Below are 16,109 nucleotides of genomic sequence, written 5' to 3'. Positions count from 1 at the left end.
TTCCGGGATGGCGGGCACCGGAGGAGGAACAGGGAGGGGCAATCCGTGGCTGGAGGCTTCCCTCGGCCAGGAGATGCACTGCCACCTGGACAGGAGCCTCAGGAAGAACCCCCGAAATGCCCCCGCCCAGGCTGTGTGGTGGGCTGGGTGGTGGCCCCCCCAAAAAAGGTATACCCACATCCTGATCCCCATAACCTGCAATCAGACCTTAACTGGGAAAAGGTCTTGGAAGATTAATTAAGCTAAGGAATTTGAGATGAGATCATCCTGGATTATCCCGGGGACCTTAAGTCCGATGACAGCGTCTTAAGAGAAAAGAAGGGGAGAAGACGCAGACACTCAGGGCAGAGGTTGTGGGAGACGGGCAGAGACCCAGGCCTACAGCCACACACCCAGGACAGCAGGGAGGCCGCAGCACCAGCAGCTGCAGGAGGCAGAAGGGCCCCCTCTCCTGACGTGGAGGGAGCAGGGAGCGTGCGCCTGTGACACCGAGTTTGGATTTCCTGCCTCCTGAACAAGGGGATGGATTTTCATTGTGTTGTTCCCGGTGTGTGATGGCTTTTCCTGCAACCCCTCCCCTCCACAACCCCCCCACCCCCGCCCGACACGCTCACAGGGTGCTGTTCACCCAGAGGCCATCTGGATGGGTGCTCAGTCCGAATGCTGTCTGGGGTGCTCCCCAGGCACCCCATGCTTCCCTGCTCAGACCCTGCATTGTTCCTGCCATCCCTTGGAGGCAGGGACTGGTACCCCATTTTACAGAGTGGGAAACGCAGGCTCTCAGAGGTCACACCCTGCCCTGGTCAAAGTTCCCTGGTCACTGAGTCAGCTGGAGGCTCCCTCCCCACACGGAGCAGGCAGACCCCGCGGCCCATGAGCGGCGGCGTGGGGACTTGTTCATTGGATTCCAGGTCAGGAGTGTCCAGCTCCTGGAGGCAAGGTCAGCCTGCTGAGACAGACCGGGGGCGGGGGGACCCTGTTGGATTGGGGTGGCCAGAGGCAGAGCCTCTAGGGAGGTGAGGGGTAGGCAGGGCTCCCTGCCCCTTGGGCAGCACCATTCTACCCTGTTTCCCTGAAAATGAGACAGTCTTATATTAATTTTTCCCCCCAAAGTTGCGCTAGGTCTTATTTTCAGGGGATGTCTTATCTTTCCATGCGCTAGGTCTTATTTTCGGAGGATGTCTTATTTTCGGGGAAACAAGGTAGGATCTCCCCCCACCGTTTGAGGAGGAGAAAACCCACTGGCCATTGGGGGGTGGGGGGTTGGCACAGTGTGGCTACTACCCAAGGGCACCCCTTGGACTCTTGCCCACCACTCACCTCCTCTGGGGTATGGGAGCTTCTGGGAGGCCAAACCCACCCCTTCTCTGGCCATGGAAATCCACCCCTCCTCCAGGCTGGGAGGAGGAGACGAGGGGGCCTTGCTGAAAGCTGGGTAAAAGCCAAAAGTGACTCAGTTCACAAGCCTGTCCCAAGAGCACATTCCGGAGATGGCCCCTGGCCCAGAGGGCCCTGCAGTTCCCGCCCTCGACTTGCCCAAGTCTCTGCCCTTTGCCCCCTCTCTGCCTGCACGCAGAGGATCAAACTGTGAAGGAGAGTGAGTGTGAAGAGGGAGTGCCTGTGGTCTGATATGAAGACATCGCAGAACGGGCTGTGCTAGTCCGGAGCCTTGGCCACATCAGGCCAGGGTCACTGCGGCCTTGGTGCTCGGGCCTCAGGGTCCCAGCGGAGGGGGCAAGTCCAGGGGGTGCCGCTTCCATGCGAGGGGTTCAGCCACTCTCCCCCGCCCAGGTTCCCGCACAGGCAACGCTCTCCCTTTGGCTCTGTTGCTTCATTACTGAGGACGAGTTGACATACAGTAAGGTGCGCAGATATAAAGTGTACAATACATTGAGGGTTATTGTTTCTGAGCATCTATGTTCTCAAACAGCTTTAGTGAGAGGTGTGATCAACATGCGATAAACTGTACACACTGGAAGTTCAGCATGTGTACATACCTGTAAAGTCACTAGAGTCAAAATGAAAACAATAGCAAACACTCCAAAATGTGTCATCCCTCCGTCCCCCTAGCCCCAGGTGGCCACTGACCTGCCTTCTATCTCTAGAGGCTGACTTGCAACTACAGAATCCTATCTAATAAGGAGGGAATATGCTAATTAATCATCACACCCTCACAAAGATGGCATTGCCAACAGCCAATAAGGAGGGAATATGCTAATTGACTGTCACACCCTCAAAGATGGCAGCACCTACAGCCACAATATGGCAGTGCCCAGTCCCCTCAGCCCCATTGGGGCAGCAGGTGTGAAGTATGGTCAGGCCCACCACCAGGCAGGTCTGGTTGCTCCGTGTGGCGTCCCCCAGTCCCCTCAGCCCCCCAGCCACCCAGGGCAGACCCAAGGCGCAGGCAAACCTCAGATGGCAGCTGCCCAGCTGCCCAGGGCCAGCTGAGGCTTGCGTTGTTGGCAGTGGCAGCAGCAGAGGGGTGATGGGGGCGTTGCCTTCCCCTGATCGCCAGGTTGCCTTCCACCCCTGAGGGCTCCTGGACTGTGAGAAGGGGCAGGCCGGGCTGAGGGATCCCCCTTCCAGTGCATGAATTTTCATGCACCGGGCCTCTAGTTACATATAAGGGCAATCACAGTATACACTCTTTATTGGCCTTTCTCATGCAGCATACGCTCTGAGCTCCATCCCAGTTTCTGCCCCTGGAGCTCACTCACTCCTTTGTGCTCTGACTGGTACTCCTTGGTATGAGTGTCCACGGGCTGTCTGTTCCCGGGTGAGGGACGCTGGTGGTTTGCAGTTGGGGCCTAGTGAACAGACTCGACCTCCAGGGCAAGAGTGTGTAGCAGCAGTGCCCTCCTCTTGCCCCTGATCTCGGGGGATGCTCCAGCCCTTTGCCACCGAGCCGGATGGCTGTTGCTGTGGGGGTTTCACGAGTGCCTGCATCAGGTGGAGGAAGTCCCTGCGGTTGTGTCCCTGGTGGGACGTCTGGCCCCGTCGAGGGGCTGCCTACTGGGGTGACCAGCGCCCTGGCCACTGACCAGGGGTTCCCCGGGGACGCTCAGCCGCCCTTCACAGGAACAAATGGCATCGGTGTTTATCTGCAGGGCAGGCTTCACTTCCGAGCGCCGTCCGACAGTGACGGGCTCCGTCCTTATCTCGGTAATAAAGCCACAGAAAAGGCCATAAATCCAGGGAAATTAAAGCGTCGGCATCAGCAGGACAGAAATCCCTGTGCCTCCTGCAGCTGCTTTCTGGCCAGGCGAGGGGCAGGAGCCTGACGAGGTTCCTGTCGGTCGGGTTGTGGGGGGGTGGGGGCCCTTTGGGAGAGGCCTCACTGTTGTTGCCTCCCTGGCCCCCACACCAACCCTCCTGGACTGGACTGGCATCTCCTGTGCCCAGGGGCCCTGAAGGCACTGCCTGATCCCCAAGGGCCCACCCTATGGGGAGGGTGGCCTTGCTTCGGGCCTTGAGGGCCAAAGAGAGACCACGAGGGGCTGAGCTCCCAGGACGAGTTCCAGGCTCAGCCCAGGTGCATGCGCAGGTGCCTCCTGCCTCCCCAAGGCAAGCGCTTGGCTCAGGGCACTTCCCCTTGACTTTGTAAGATCTCCCCAGAGCTTCCTCTTCCAGGGGCACCTTGCTCCTGCCTTCAGCTGGACCCTCTGTGTGGCCCGGCTCATCCTCGGTGCCCCTAGTCCTCACCCCCGAACGCATTCCTGGGAGGCCGGATCCCGCCCAGCTCGCCCAGATCTGTGTCTCTGAGACAGACCCTGCCTCCAGGGACGGGGGTGGCGGGGGTGGTGGTGGTGGTGGGGGTCCTTTCCTGGGGCTGGGCAGCTGAGATCCGCAGACTCCAGCCTAGAGCACCCCCCCTCTTTCTGCTCCTCCCAGCAGCCCTTGCTGTCCTTTCCCACTATCACCACCTAAACTTCCTGCTCTCCGCCGCTGGCCACACCGAGGGACCTGAGAAATTAATTCGTACTAAAATGTCAGTGGTTACCATAACTCGATGCACAGCCTTTCCCAGGAGGATGTGGCCTCTGCAAAGAAGAGCCTGAGGAGGGCGCGAACAAAGAAATGTGCTGATGGTGGGGTTTCAGGGAGAGGCTCCTGGGGGGAGGGACGGCTCTGACACTCCGCACATGCGTCCTGCCCTCCAGGTGGGGGATGAAAAGCTCATCAGTCCTCCAGGGGCTGCAGCTGATGCCTCCGTGGTGGTCCGGGCTGATGGATTGAGCAAGGACAGCCCTGGTTCCCGCAGGCGGCTCGGTGGCAGGCGGAGGTGTGGACGAGATAAAGGAGGGAGGCATGTACCCCAGCGGCGGCAGGTCCCCTGAGCCAGGGACCAGGCCACCTCCGTGACAGGCCAGACGTGCTTTATCACAGCTGCTGCCGGAGACACACTTGTTCTGGCAGCAGAAAGACGCCATCTTCTTTACTCTCACCTTGTCTGCCAACAGCTAGCAGATGAGTTACTGATAAAAAAAAAAAAAAAAAAAAAAAGGAAAGAGCCTCAAGTCTCTCCTTGCAGTCTGAAGGCGGGGGGCGAGGGGAGGGGGATGTTACGTCGCTGTTAATGGGGCCAAGGACCAGACAACAGCACTTCCATCCCTCCCTGGCCCTGGGTTCATGGAGCTCCCAGCGGATAATCTCCAGGGTAGGGGAGGGAGTGGGGAGGGGGAAGGGGTCCAGTACGAGCCCCAATGCCCAGGGCATGGAGGAGATTGTAGCAGAAAGTTAAACATCGCTGAGGGGATGTGTCTGGTCTCCGCTGCAGCCAGCACAGAGAGAATCTCCCTGGAGCACTGTAGGTGTGCAAAGCGAGGGAGGCTTTGGCTGAGCGAAGGTGGATTCTAGCTGAGGGGTGGGGACAGTCTGGCCTGCGGGCCAGGCCGTGTAAGATCCCCAACATCATTTGGTCTGGCCCTGCCAAGGCGTCAGGGGGCCAGTTAATGAAGTGCTAGATCACACATAGGAGGCTAATTTTTAAGTTGGTGATGTTGCATGGCCTGACAATGATGTTGTAAATCTGCAAATGGCCCTTGGCAGAACAAAGGTTCCCCACCTCTTGCATCTAGCTCTTTAGGGAGGGAGCTAGGAGCCCCCAGGGACCCATCCATCCAGTGCTGGGAGGAGCAGAGGGCGATGACTCTGTGCTGTGATCAACATGGTCCTATGGGGTCCCCAGCAGGACTGAGCCTCCGGGGGCCCTGGAAACTCCAGCTGCCCAGGAGCACACCCCTCTCTCAGAGCCGCCTTCTGGGGGAAGTCAACCTCAGGCAGAACCTGTCCATGTATACAATTGGTTCTCAGGCCCTGTGACCCTCTGAGGCTCCCTCATCCATTCAACACGCCCCTTCTGCTCCAGCCATTGTCTCCTCACCCACCCCAGCCAGACACCTGGATACATCCTCACCCCAGCCTCCACTCAGCCCCTCGCAGTAGGTCCTGGGCACGCGCAGCTGGAGGACATGGCTGTTTGGCCCTGGGTCTTGGACCGACCAACCAATAGCCCTCTCCTTGTCCTGTGCCCTCAACCAGGTCAGCTCTGACTAGTCCCGCAGCGGCAGCAGCGGCCCCACACAAGTCAAGGAGGCTGCAGACTCAGTCCAGGAATCAGCAGGAGCTGGCGCTGGCCTGCCTGGACAATCTGGGAGCTGGAAGGGACCGGAAGTTGTCACTTTAAGTTAGAATCCTCCTGGCTGCCTGCCCACCCACAGACTCACTTCTGCTTCAAGGGTGCAACTTTCGGGAACCGGTTGGCTGCTGGTGGGGGTGTGATCCGTGTGCCTTGCTCAGCCTTGGAGATGCCCCAGGCCCACAGGGACCGTTGCCAGCTTTGGCAGGGTCGGCGGTCAGGCTGTTTCTGGGGACCAGGAGGCTGGCCTGTGGGGTGGTGCCTCTCTTGCCACCACTTTTGGGCAGGAGTGAAGGGGATACCTGTGTTTTCTCAGCTCCCCATGCCCTAGGCCTCACCTCTGAGGTGCCAGTCCACAGCTGGCCCTGGCCCGGGTGCCATGACGTGTCTCTGTCAGAGCTCTTGGGCCAAACATGGGGCCAGACATGGGCCATCTGAAACCCTTCCCGGGAAGGCCAGGCGGGGCAGGGGCGCAGGCAGGCCGGTGAGCCGGGCATGGACCCCACAGCTCTGCGTAGGTTGGTGGCCCTGGCGCTGAGAAAGGGTCCCCTTGTTGAAAGTGGCTCCTCGCCCTGGCTGGTTTGGTTCAGTGGATAGAGCGTCGGCCTGCGGACTGAAGGGTCCCAGGTTCGATTCCGATCAAGGGCACATGCCTGGGTTGCGGGCTTGATCCTATGGGGGGATGTGCAGGAGGCAGCCAATCAATGATTCTCTCTCATCATTGATGTTTCCATCTTTCTTTCCCTCTCCCTTCCTCTCTGAAATCAATAAAGATGTATTTAAAAATACATATTTTATTGTTTTTTTTTTTACAGAGATGAAGGGAGAGCGAGAGAGAGTTAGAAAACATCGATGAGAAAGAAACATCAATCAGCTGCCTCCCACACACCTCCCACTAGGGATGTGCCCGCAACCAACGTACATGCCTTTGACCGGAATTGAACCTAGGACCTTTCAGTCTGCAGGCTGATGTCTATCCATTGAGCCAAACCTGTTAGACCAAGATGTATTTTTTTTTAAATAAAAAAATAAAAGAAAGTTGCTCTCTTTCCTGAAAATGTGAACTGCCTTCCACATCCTGGCCAGTGGACCCCAGGGAAACTAGTAATAAGTGAATTAAGGGAACATTAAACAAACCAGGAACAATTTACAACAAAGGATGGAAATGCCACTGGGGCCTCGGTCTCTGCCTGGTTCTTTGTGTCCCATCTGCCACCCACAGCTGGCCCTGGCCCGGGTGCCATGCCCAGAGGGAGGTTCCCCACCTTCCCCGCAGCCGGGGCAGCCTCCCCGGGGAGGGGCTGTGTAAGGACATGGCAGTTGGCAACTCAGTCCGCTCCGCTTACCGTAAAGATGCAAACTGTGCTCCAGGAGTGACTGTGTAGGAGGAGACAGGAGTCAGATGGCCTCGTAAACCCCCTCCCCCCTCTGAGTCACCATCGCCTCTGCAGCCCTGTGTCCCGCTGACCATCGGCGCCCAGCCCCCCAATGCCGCCACTCAGGGGGCGCCCTGGCTTCGCACAGGCTGTTCCCTCTGGCACCCCGCCTCACCCAGGCTGGCTGCTCATCCTTCAGATGTCACCAGGCAGCCGGTGGCACCTCCTGGAGCAGCCCGGAGTGGGTCCTGTTTGCCCTGCCTGTGGGGAGGAGGCGGGCATGCAGCCCGTATGGAGGGTCCTCGCTCCCCACTGGGTATGAGCTGGCTTGGCTGGGCTCCGGGAGCGCCTGGCCAGCGGGGAGGCGGCTGGGACCCCTGGGGCAGCAGCACGACCTCCCAAGGGCCTTAGTCTGATAAAGCACTTGTGAGTCCGCGGGAGAGAAGACAGGCCTGACATCTGACTCCGGCCGCCTGCTTTCCCACAGCCCCTTCAAAGTCTCCAGCCGGGGCTCGCACGCCCCGTTTCCTCACCCAGGTCAGCCGGAGTCACCGCCCCCACCTTGGGAGGATGCTTGTTGGGAGACATTCAGTGGCTCAGGCAGGAGGGGCTGCACCCCGATTCAAAGCTGAGACACTCCCCCCTTGGATGAGGTCCTGCCCAACTCTTCTCCCCCTCCCCCCCCCCCCAGGCTGCCCTCCTCACATGCCCATCCCCTGTCTGGTCAGCAGTGAGACCTCAGCCCAGGCCGGGAGTGGTTACAAGGTGACCCAGGGCCCTAGAGTCCCAAAGGCCCCCGAGCTGGGGTGAGCACCCTGAAGGCTGCAGGCTCTGTTCTCCCTGGGCCCACCCCGTCCCAGGCAGCAGCCCCCTCGAGGCCGGCCCAGCTCCAGCCCCCCAGGGGTCTTGGGCCCACCATTGTCACAGTCACTAGTGCTGCCTTCACCATCATATCAGCCTTTTGAGATCTGATCCACACATCACGCAGTCCACCACTGAGTGTGTAGAAGCAGCTTTCATAGGATAGCGTAAGGCCGTCACCTGAGTTTTACAACTTTGTTGTTTTTAATCCTCACCCAAGGATTTTTTGCCTCCATTGATTTTAAAGAGAGTGGAAAGGAAGGAGGAAGGGAGGGAAGGAGAGAGAGAGAGAGAGAGAGAGAGAGAGAGAGAGAGAGAGAGAGAGAGAGAGAGAGAGGAGACACATTGATTGGTTGGCTCTCACATGCCTCCTGTCTGGGGCTGGGGATTGAACCTGTAACTCAGGTATGTGCCCTTGACTGGGAATCAAACCTGTGACTCTTCAGTGTGCAAGCCCACACTCTAACCACTGGGAAACACTGGCCAGGGCAATTTTAGGACATTTTCATCACCACAGGATACTCCATCTCCAACCCCCCGCGGCCCCCCACCCCATGGCGATCTATCTACTTTCTGTCTCTGTGGATTTGCCATTCTGGACATTTGAAATTTCTGGAACCATGCAATAGGCGGCCTTTTGTGTCTGGCTTCTTTCGCTGAGCGTCACGGTTTCAAGGTTCATCCGTGTGGTAGGGTGTCAGTGCTCCACTCCTCATGGCGGCATGCTGTTCCACTGTGTGGACATACCCCCTTCCGGGCCCGTGGGAGCACTCCCGTGGTGGTGCTGCACGGCCAGTGCTGGCGGCTGGAGGGGCCGCTTGGCTGGTAGGTCTGTGGTCTGAATGGGACAGTGTGGGGGAGGGGGGACTGGGAATGGTTCCTGGAAGCAGGTCCCCACTGGCTCAGGGAGGCTTGCCCCAGTGGCCTGAACCAGTGGGAGAGTTAGGAAGGAAGAGGGTGTGTGGAGGGGGAGGGGGACAGTTGGAGAAGGAAGGAGGAGACCATGTAAATGGCAGGAGAAGAGACCAACATGGTGGTGGGGGACCATTTTTCCAACCAGAGGGTGGGCAGGGTGCCCTGGGCACAGATTAGTGTGGCTGGGTTGGGGCAGGTAATGGGTGTGCCCCTCACCCCTGGACCCTGAGCTTGGGCAGGTTTCCACAAGCCCTGGCAGAGGGGACTGTGCTGGCCACTGCCTCACTGCCCATGCTGAGGTGAAGGGGTGCTCCCTGAGGCAGCATGGACTCCGTGATCTCAGCCCAAGCCCTAAAGGTCTGAATCCTTCTCCTGGGAAGGGATCTTATTTCCACTGCCCCCTGGCTGAGCTAATGGGACATTTGTTGTCCGTCTCCCCCCCCCCCCACCCCGCCTCCCCCTCGCTCCCTTCCCCCGCCCCCTCCCCCCCCAGCTCCCCACCACTACCACCACCAGTTCTTTGTCAAGGAAAAGTTTTGCCCTAAAAAAAAAAAAAAAAAAAAAAAAGAATAAGAGGAAATAGCAAACAAAACAAAACAAAACAAAAAACCCAAAACATAATAGAACCAAATATTCTAGAGGATTGGAGGATTAAAAAAAAACAACACACATCTGAACACTCTGTACAGTTTAACCAATTTTAATGACAATTTCCAAACCGTCCTGTGCTTCATCTCGCTAACATTCCTTTCCAGTCCTATGAATGCATCACAGTCACATTGTTTTTACGCCATTTTCTCACCTCCTATCACGTTATGATCTGCTTTTCATTTCCCTTCTCGAGGGTGAAGCCATCCTCCACTTCTGGGCGGCCCCCCTCCAGCTGGCATGAGCTCAGGCCTCAGCTGCATCACAGGGAGACCAAGGGATCTGTGCCCCTGTGCCCGCCGCTGCAGCAGCATCGCAGAGGCACAGCCCTCAGCGTGGGGGTGGGGGTGGGGGCCGGCCCCACTGGAGCATCTGCCCGGCGGATGCAGAGCCCTGAGAGGATAATGCTGGCAGGTCCTCAGCTCGGCCGAGTGAAGCGGAAGATGGTGGGAAGAGGCCTCCTTCCAAGACCTTGAGGTGGAAAATGCCCCTCCCGGTGACCGCACGGCCCCACAGGCCGGTAAATGGGCCACGGGATGCCCGAAGGCTCCCTGCTCTGTCAGGCTATAGATGCCGCCTATAAACACGACTTCTGCTTTAAAAAGCCACGGCCTTGTCTCTGGAGGGACATCTGGAGGACAGAGCCTGACAGGGGAGGGTGACAGTCGGTCATAGTTAGAATGACACGCAGCTTCCTCCCTGTGCCCCAGGGCCCTGTGGGAACGCCCTCTCTCTACACCCCACTGGGTGGCCTGCCCACCTCATGGGCCCCGGGCTCTCTCTGGTTCTCACTCCTCAGCTCCCCTGCCTGCCCCAGAGCCGCCCTCCCTGCTGGAGCCCCTGCCCCTCTTCCAGCTGCTTTCTTGTGCCCCAGTAGGCTCCCTGCTCCTTCTCTCTAGGCTCTGGGTGACGCTTAACCCAGCTTGTCATGCTTTCTTCCCCTGGCCAAGGACTTGTTTGTGGATGCCTCCTTGCTGGGATGAAGCTGCAGGGAGCAAAGTCAGGGCCTGGGCTGGTAGCCACCGCTGCAACCCCCGTCCCCCCCAGGCCTAGCACTGTCCACCTCCCAGTTATTTTTGTCCAGCAAGTCACTGACCAGTTTTGAGTCTCATCTTCACTTTTAACGAGGCAGGCAGTGTGAAAGGATGGGGGCCCAGGTGACCCCTGGCCGGGATCCTGCAGCAGCATTTGTGTCTTACTCACCCTTGCATGTTCCCAGCAGGGCTGCCTTCCAGACCTTGGGCTCTCCCAGGTCCCTCCCCTGCACAGAGACGGCCCTAATTGCTCTTTGAGAACCTTAATTACCCGCCGTGGCCCTCCACCATTAAGTAGCAGCATTAAAATAGAGTAAATGTTTTCCTTTTCCTGAACTTCTGGAAAAGTTCACATATACAAGTGGAAGTGCTGCTGAGCGGTGGTGGCCCGTGCGGGGCACCGCCTGGGACCTGCACTCAAGCTGCCACGTGGCCTTGCAGCTCTAGTGCCTGCCTCACCACGGGGGCCAGGGTGAATGGGGGGGCTGATCTCTCCGGCAGGGTCCACAGGTATCAGGGTCCAGGGGGCCAGGACAGGGCCTTCCTTGCCCCCCTGGACAGCAGACCCATTGCATCATGGCTTCACTCTCCGCTGTGCCACTCTGAAGGTGGGGAAGCCGCGTGCTGGCAGTGCCCTGGCCAGAGCCTCTTCGATTGTGGGTCTCCGGGCGGGCCCTTACTCTCTGCTCCCTCCAGCATCTGGTGAGGACAGAGGCCTTGGAAGCAGCTTGGGATGACCAGCCACTCATGTCTTTGTTCAAAGGAGGTGGGGTATCTCCACTGTGAGGGTGGGCTGGACCTCCTGGGCTGACTGGGATATGGGGAAGTCAGGCACCGGAATGCAGTTCCATCGTGAAGGCAGACAGATGGGGGATCAGGGGTGTGTTTGGGGGGGGGGGGGAGGATAGAGGGGGAGTGAAAAGCTGGCCAGAGCCTCAGGGGATTCGGTGTCCAGTGGGGACACTGGGGTGGGGAGACTCCCCTCTGCTGACATTGCAAGGCACGGAGACCCTGTCCTTGGGACCTACCTTGCTATTCCCGGTGTCTGAGGTGGGGGGGGGGGGAGAGTGTCTCGGGTGGGTGATCCCTCTGTGGGCCTGGAAGGGACCTTCCTGGTCTGGTCCTGGCCCCGAGGGAGTGGGCCCCACGAGACTCCACCACGGAGGAACCCCCTGGAGCACAGGAGTTTCTCTGATCTGTCCCTCGCGTGCTCAGTGTGAGTGGGGGGGCCTGATCTCTCCGGCAGGGTCCACAGGTATCCGCCCACAAGGGGCTGGGCAGCGGACAAGTTCACAAAACCGGCTGCGCGCTAAGTGTGTGCGCGCGTTGGGGGAGGTGCGGATGCGGGAGCACCCAGGATCCCACCCGCAGACACGGAGGCACAGCACACGCTCACGGTCACGGTCACACCCGGGACACACCGGGGAGGGGGAGGGGCGCGCAGCGCTGATCGGGCCGGAGCGCGCCGCCCGCGCCCGCCCCCTGCAGACCCCCCGCCCGCAGCGCAGCGCCGTGGGGGAGGGGAGGGCCCGCCTCCGCGGCTCCGTCCGCCCCCGCAGCTGGGGGCGGGGAGGACATTGTCGCCGCTCCCCCCACCCACCCCGCCAAGCCTCTCCGCGAGCGCCCCCTGGCGCTCCGCTCACCCGGGAGGGAGGGAGAGAGGGGCTCAGCGAGGGGGCGGGAAGGGTCCAACTCCAGCCTCGCGGACCTAAAAGGGGCCGGTCGTCCTCCGCAAACGGAGAGGGATCGCTCCTGCGCGCGCCTCGGGGCGGGGACGGCCCCCTCCGCGCCCCCCGACCGCCCCGGGCGGAGTGGAGAGGCACCCCCAAGCCCGGCTCTCCCCCTCCCTCCCTGCGCCCCGCCCCCCGCGCCGGCCCCGCCCCCGCCCCGCCCCGCCGGCGGCTCACTCCGAAGTTTCCTGCGCGGCGCGCGGACACGCTCGGGGCTCGCTCGCGGCCGCTCCCTCCAGCCCGCGCCGCCCCCCGCCCCCCGCGCCCCCGGCCCGCGCCCAGCGGTCCCCTCCGCTCCGCGCCCGGGCAGCCGCCGCCGCCTGGCCACCCGGAGCCGCAGCGGGAGCCGGCGCCGGGGCCGCAGCCCGGAGCCGGTGGGCGGGGGGCGCGGGCCGGGGGCGGCGGCGCTCCTGCCGGGGCCGAACGCCGTGCCGGGGCCGCAGTGACCGCGCCGCCCGCCCGGGCCATGCCGGCGGGGACACCGCCGGCCGCCGGAGCGAGGTGAGACTGGGCGAGGACGCGCGCCCCGCTGCGCGCCGGGACCTCTTCAACTTGGGCGCAGCGGGCGAGGGGCCCCTGGAGCACCCGCCTGGGCCCCCCGTGGGGGAGGGGCCGCCAGCGCTCGCCGGGGGGAGGGGGCGGCGGGCGCATTTGTCTCTAATAAGAAAAGACAAAGACATCCCAGCGGCGGCCGCGGCTGTTCTCGCAGCTCCGCTCCGCTCCGCCTGGGGCGGGCGAGGCTGCTGTTCCCGGGGCTCGGTCACCTCGTGTCCCCCGCAGGTGCTGGCCGCTGCCGCCACCATGACCGAGGGCGCGCTGGCGGCGGAGGAGGTCCGGGTGACCCTGGGCGCGCCGGCCCCCGGCCCTGCGGCCGCCGCGGGGGCGTCCCCGGCCAGCCCCGGGGCGCCGGGACGAGAGGCGGATCGGGAGTCCGGGCCCAGCGCGTCGCCCCCCGAGAGCCCGGCGGCGGCGGCGGCGGAGCCGGGCGCCGAGGAGGAGGAGGAGCAGCCGGTCCCGTACCCGGCGCTGGCGGCCACGGTCTTCTTCTGCCTCGGGCAGACCACGCGGCCGCGCAGCTGGTGCCTCCGGCTGGTCTGCAACCCATATCCTTCCCTGGCCGCCGGCCGGCGGGGCTCCGGCGCGCGGGACCCTCCCCGAGGGCGACCACGCGCTCCCGCGTTCGTTGGACCCGGCTAGGGCCGGGCATGCGGGGGGCGGGGGGCGCGGGGCAGGGGCGCGCTTTGGGGGACAGCGGGGGGCGTCCCTCCCGACTCGAATGGGGTATGCCCGGCCCAGAGCCACTTGGGACCGCGAGAGAGAGAGAGTAGCGGCCAGGCTACCGAAGGCTCGGAGGGGAGCGGGGTCCTCAGGAAAGGGAGGACGGAGCTCCCTGCACACCAGTGGGCTGTGATCAGAATTCTTCCTAGGCTTGCAGGATGTCTGCTCTGCGGCGGGACCCTGGCTGGGGAGGGGAAAGCCGGGAGGAACCAGAGTAGGGTAGCAAAGTTTTCTACCTGTGCCTTGTGCTTCCCAGCGCCGCGGGAGGCCCGTGGAGGTCCCCCCACCCCCACCCCTGGAAGCAATGCGCTTTCTACAGCGTTCTCTGGTCCTTTTTCCACGGGGAGAGGCGGTGACGTTGGTTGTGAACTCGCCTTTCCAGGCTGAACTCAGTCCTGGGGCCGATTTAAGTCATGCGCAGCTGGGGTGGGGGCAGGGAGGCAGCTGGCACTGCACCCTGGAGTCCCTTCTCCCGGTGCCTTCTCTGGCTGGAGAGAAAGGGACCACCCTTTCGGTTCTTGGCCAGAGTGGCACAGACTTGGGAAAAGCTTCCAGAGCAGAGCTGAATCCTGCCAGGAGGCATTTCTGGGATGCAGGCAGCAGGTCTGCTGTCCCCCCTCCCCCTTTCCCTACCCTCTTTCCTGTAGGTGGCCTTTGAGGACTGTCAGCTTTGGTTCACCCTGCCTCCTAGCTGCTTCTTGCCACTAGTTCCCCCTCGGAGCTGGTTGCCAGGTGGGCAGGCTTTGGGTGCTAAGCCTTCCCAACCCCGGCCCTGGAGGGACTGGACGTCCTGGACGGGCTGCGGGGTAGGAGGGGCAGTTGAGGAGAGGAGGTTGACAGCAGTGGGACCCTGGACATAAACTTTCCCTGTCAGCGTTGAGGAGACAGACAAAGGCAACATGAGCAATGCGTGTATATATTTTTTCCTACCTTGTGTGTTTAACTGTATAAATATTAAATACAAAGAGGAATTTGTACAAAAAAAAAAAAAAAAGGAATAAAACCTGTGTTTCTCTTTTCTCAAGTCCAAACATCGGCTGAGTTAGAATCACCTTCTGGCTGTGAAGGAGGTCATCACGGCCCAGGAAGGTGGGCCTTGGCGGTGGCCAGAGGGCCCTCCCCGGCATGGCAGCAGGCAGATTCTGTCCTTGCCGCCGCCATGGGCATCTGAGGCTGCTGGGGCTCGGGCCTCTGAGCAGCAGCCAGCCTAACCTTGCAGGGTCATCGTAGGTGTGCCTTCTCTCCAGAGCCCAGCCCGGAGCTGGCAGGAAGGTGGCGTGGCGTGGTGGGGTGCTGGGCCACGTTGGGGGTGCCTGCAGCCCCGGGACAGAAGGGGCAGGAGGTTGGTCTTCCTCGCATGTCAGTCCTTTCCAAGCGCAGAGACCAGCTAGGGACAGAGCACTGCAGGCCTGCACTTTCTCTCCCCTGACAGCCCCTGGGCCTGGCCGCTCTGTCCCCTCGCAGCTGCGGGAGCCCTCCCGCCTGGCCCCGGTGTTCTGGGTGTTCCAGGCCCGGCTGTGTCCCCTAGGATGTCTAACAGGGTTGTTTGTGTGACTCGGCGGGAGGGAGGCCTTACCCCAGGTGCCGGGAGGCCCAGAGTGGGTGGGGATGGGCTGGCAGGACCTCATGCTAATCCCTTGACCTGGGCTCTCTTGTGACCTGAGGAGAAGATGCCCTGTGGCCCCAGGAGCAAGAAGGAGCTGAGGCTGTCACCCAGGGAGGAGAGCTGTCCCCTCTTGCTGGCAGGCAGTCGGGGAGCCCGCGTCCTAGATAATTTTACTCCAGGTCCTGTAGGAAGCCCCTATCTGTCTTGGGGTGGGCTCATCAGGGCCCCTGCCCCATGTGGGAATGGCTGCTGACCCGGCAAATGCCAGGTCCAGGCTTGGGGTGTGTTGGCCACAGGAGAACTTAAAATAAGCTGGTGTGCCCGGACAGGTGGGGTCGGGATCCGCTCCAGGAAAGCCCGTGGGGCTTCCGCACAGGCCTCACATGCCTGGGAGTGGTGGCGGTGGTGCCTGGTGCGAGGCCTGGGGGGCTGAGCCCTCCCATCCCTGCCTCGTCCATGTGGCGAGGGTTTCTGGGGACTGGGGTGTCCTGTAGCCACAGGGTGCTTCCGGGTCTGTCGCCCTCGGAGTCTCCCTGCTGTTGGCTGTTTTGACAGGGCGCTCACTGTCCTTCCCTGGAGTCTCCCCTGCGTCAGAGGGTAAACTGGGGGGGGGGGGGGGGGGGGGGAGGAGGAGGAGAAGGGGCACGCGCAGGATAGTGGGGTTTGCTCTGGGGACCTACACAGCTAGGACCCTACCTGGCAGGGTCCTAGCTGATGTCCCCGAGCAGAGATGCCATTGGCAGCTGGAACACAGGAAGGGCCCTAAGACCCGCACCTTTCTGGAGCCTCCGAGCGGATGGCCCCCTGCTGCACACGCAAACACGCATGTTCCGTCTCTGCCTTCAGGGAAACGCCAGTCCACGGCGAAGGAGCCTCCAAGGACGGCCCCTGTCGTTATTGATTTCCTTTGCTGTTTGGAAATGTAATTGTGCTGGAAGTTTTGGGGCAAGTGCTGTCTCTCCTACACAGGCTTATTTATAGCGGGAGGTGGGTGGCATCTGCGTGGCTGGGTTATGTTTT

At 61.4% G+C, this 16,109-nt stretch overlaps 1 protein-coding gene across 3 annotated transcripts in view; it reads left to right on the top strand.

Moving 5' to 3' along the window:
- The first annotated feature begins 12,551 nt into the window (after positions 1-12,551).
- The window catches only part of CACNA1H (calcium voltage-gated channel subunit alpha1 H), a 63,697-nt gene continuing 60,139 nt past the window's right edge, over positions 12,552-16,109 (top strand). For all 3 annotated transcript variants that reach the window (XM_084881192.1, XM_084881193.1, XM_084881191.1), the window contains exons 1-2: positions 12,552-12,706; positions 12,986-13,308. In XM_084881192.1, the coding sequence (XP_084737318.1) occupies positions 13,007-13,308 (302 nt within the window). In that variant the 5' untranslated portion in view covers positions 12,552-12,706; positions 12,986-13,006. The remainder of the gene's footprint in view (positions 12,707-12,985; positions 13,309-16,109) is intronic.

The sequence above is a fragment of the Pipistrellus hanaki genome (assembly GCF_964339955.1).
Source record: "Pipistrellus hanaki genome assembly, chromosome: 4".
In the NCBI taxonomy this organism is placed as follows: Eukaryota; Metazoa; Chordata; class Mammalia; order Chiroptera; family Vespertilionidae; genus Pipistrellus; species Pipistrellus hanaki.
The sequence above is the reverse complement of the archived record's forward strand: the minus strand, read 5'-3'. Positions and strand labels throughout refer to the sequence as shown.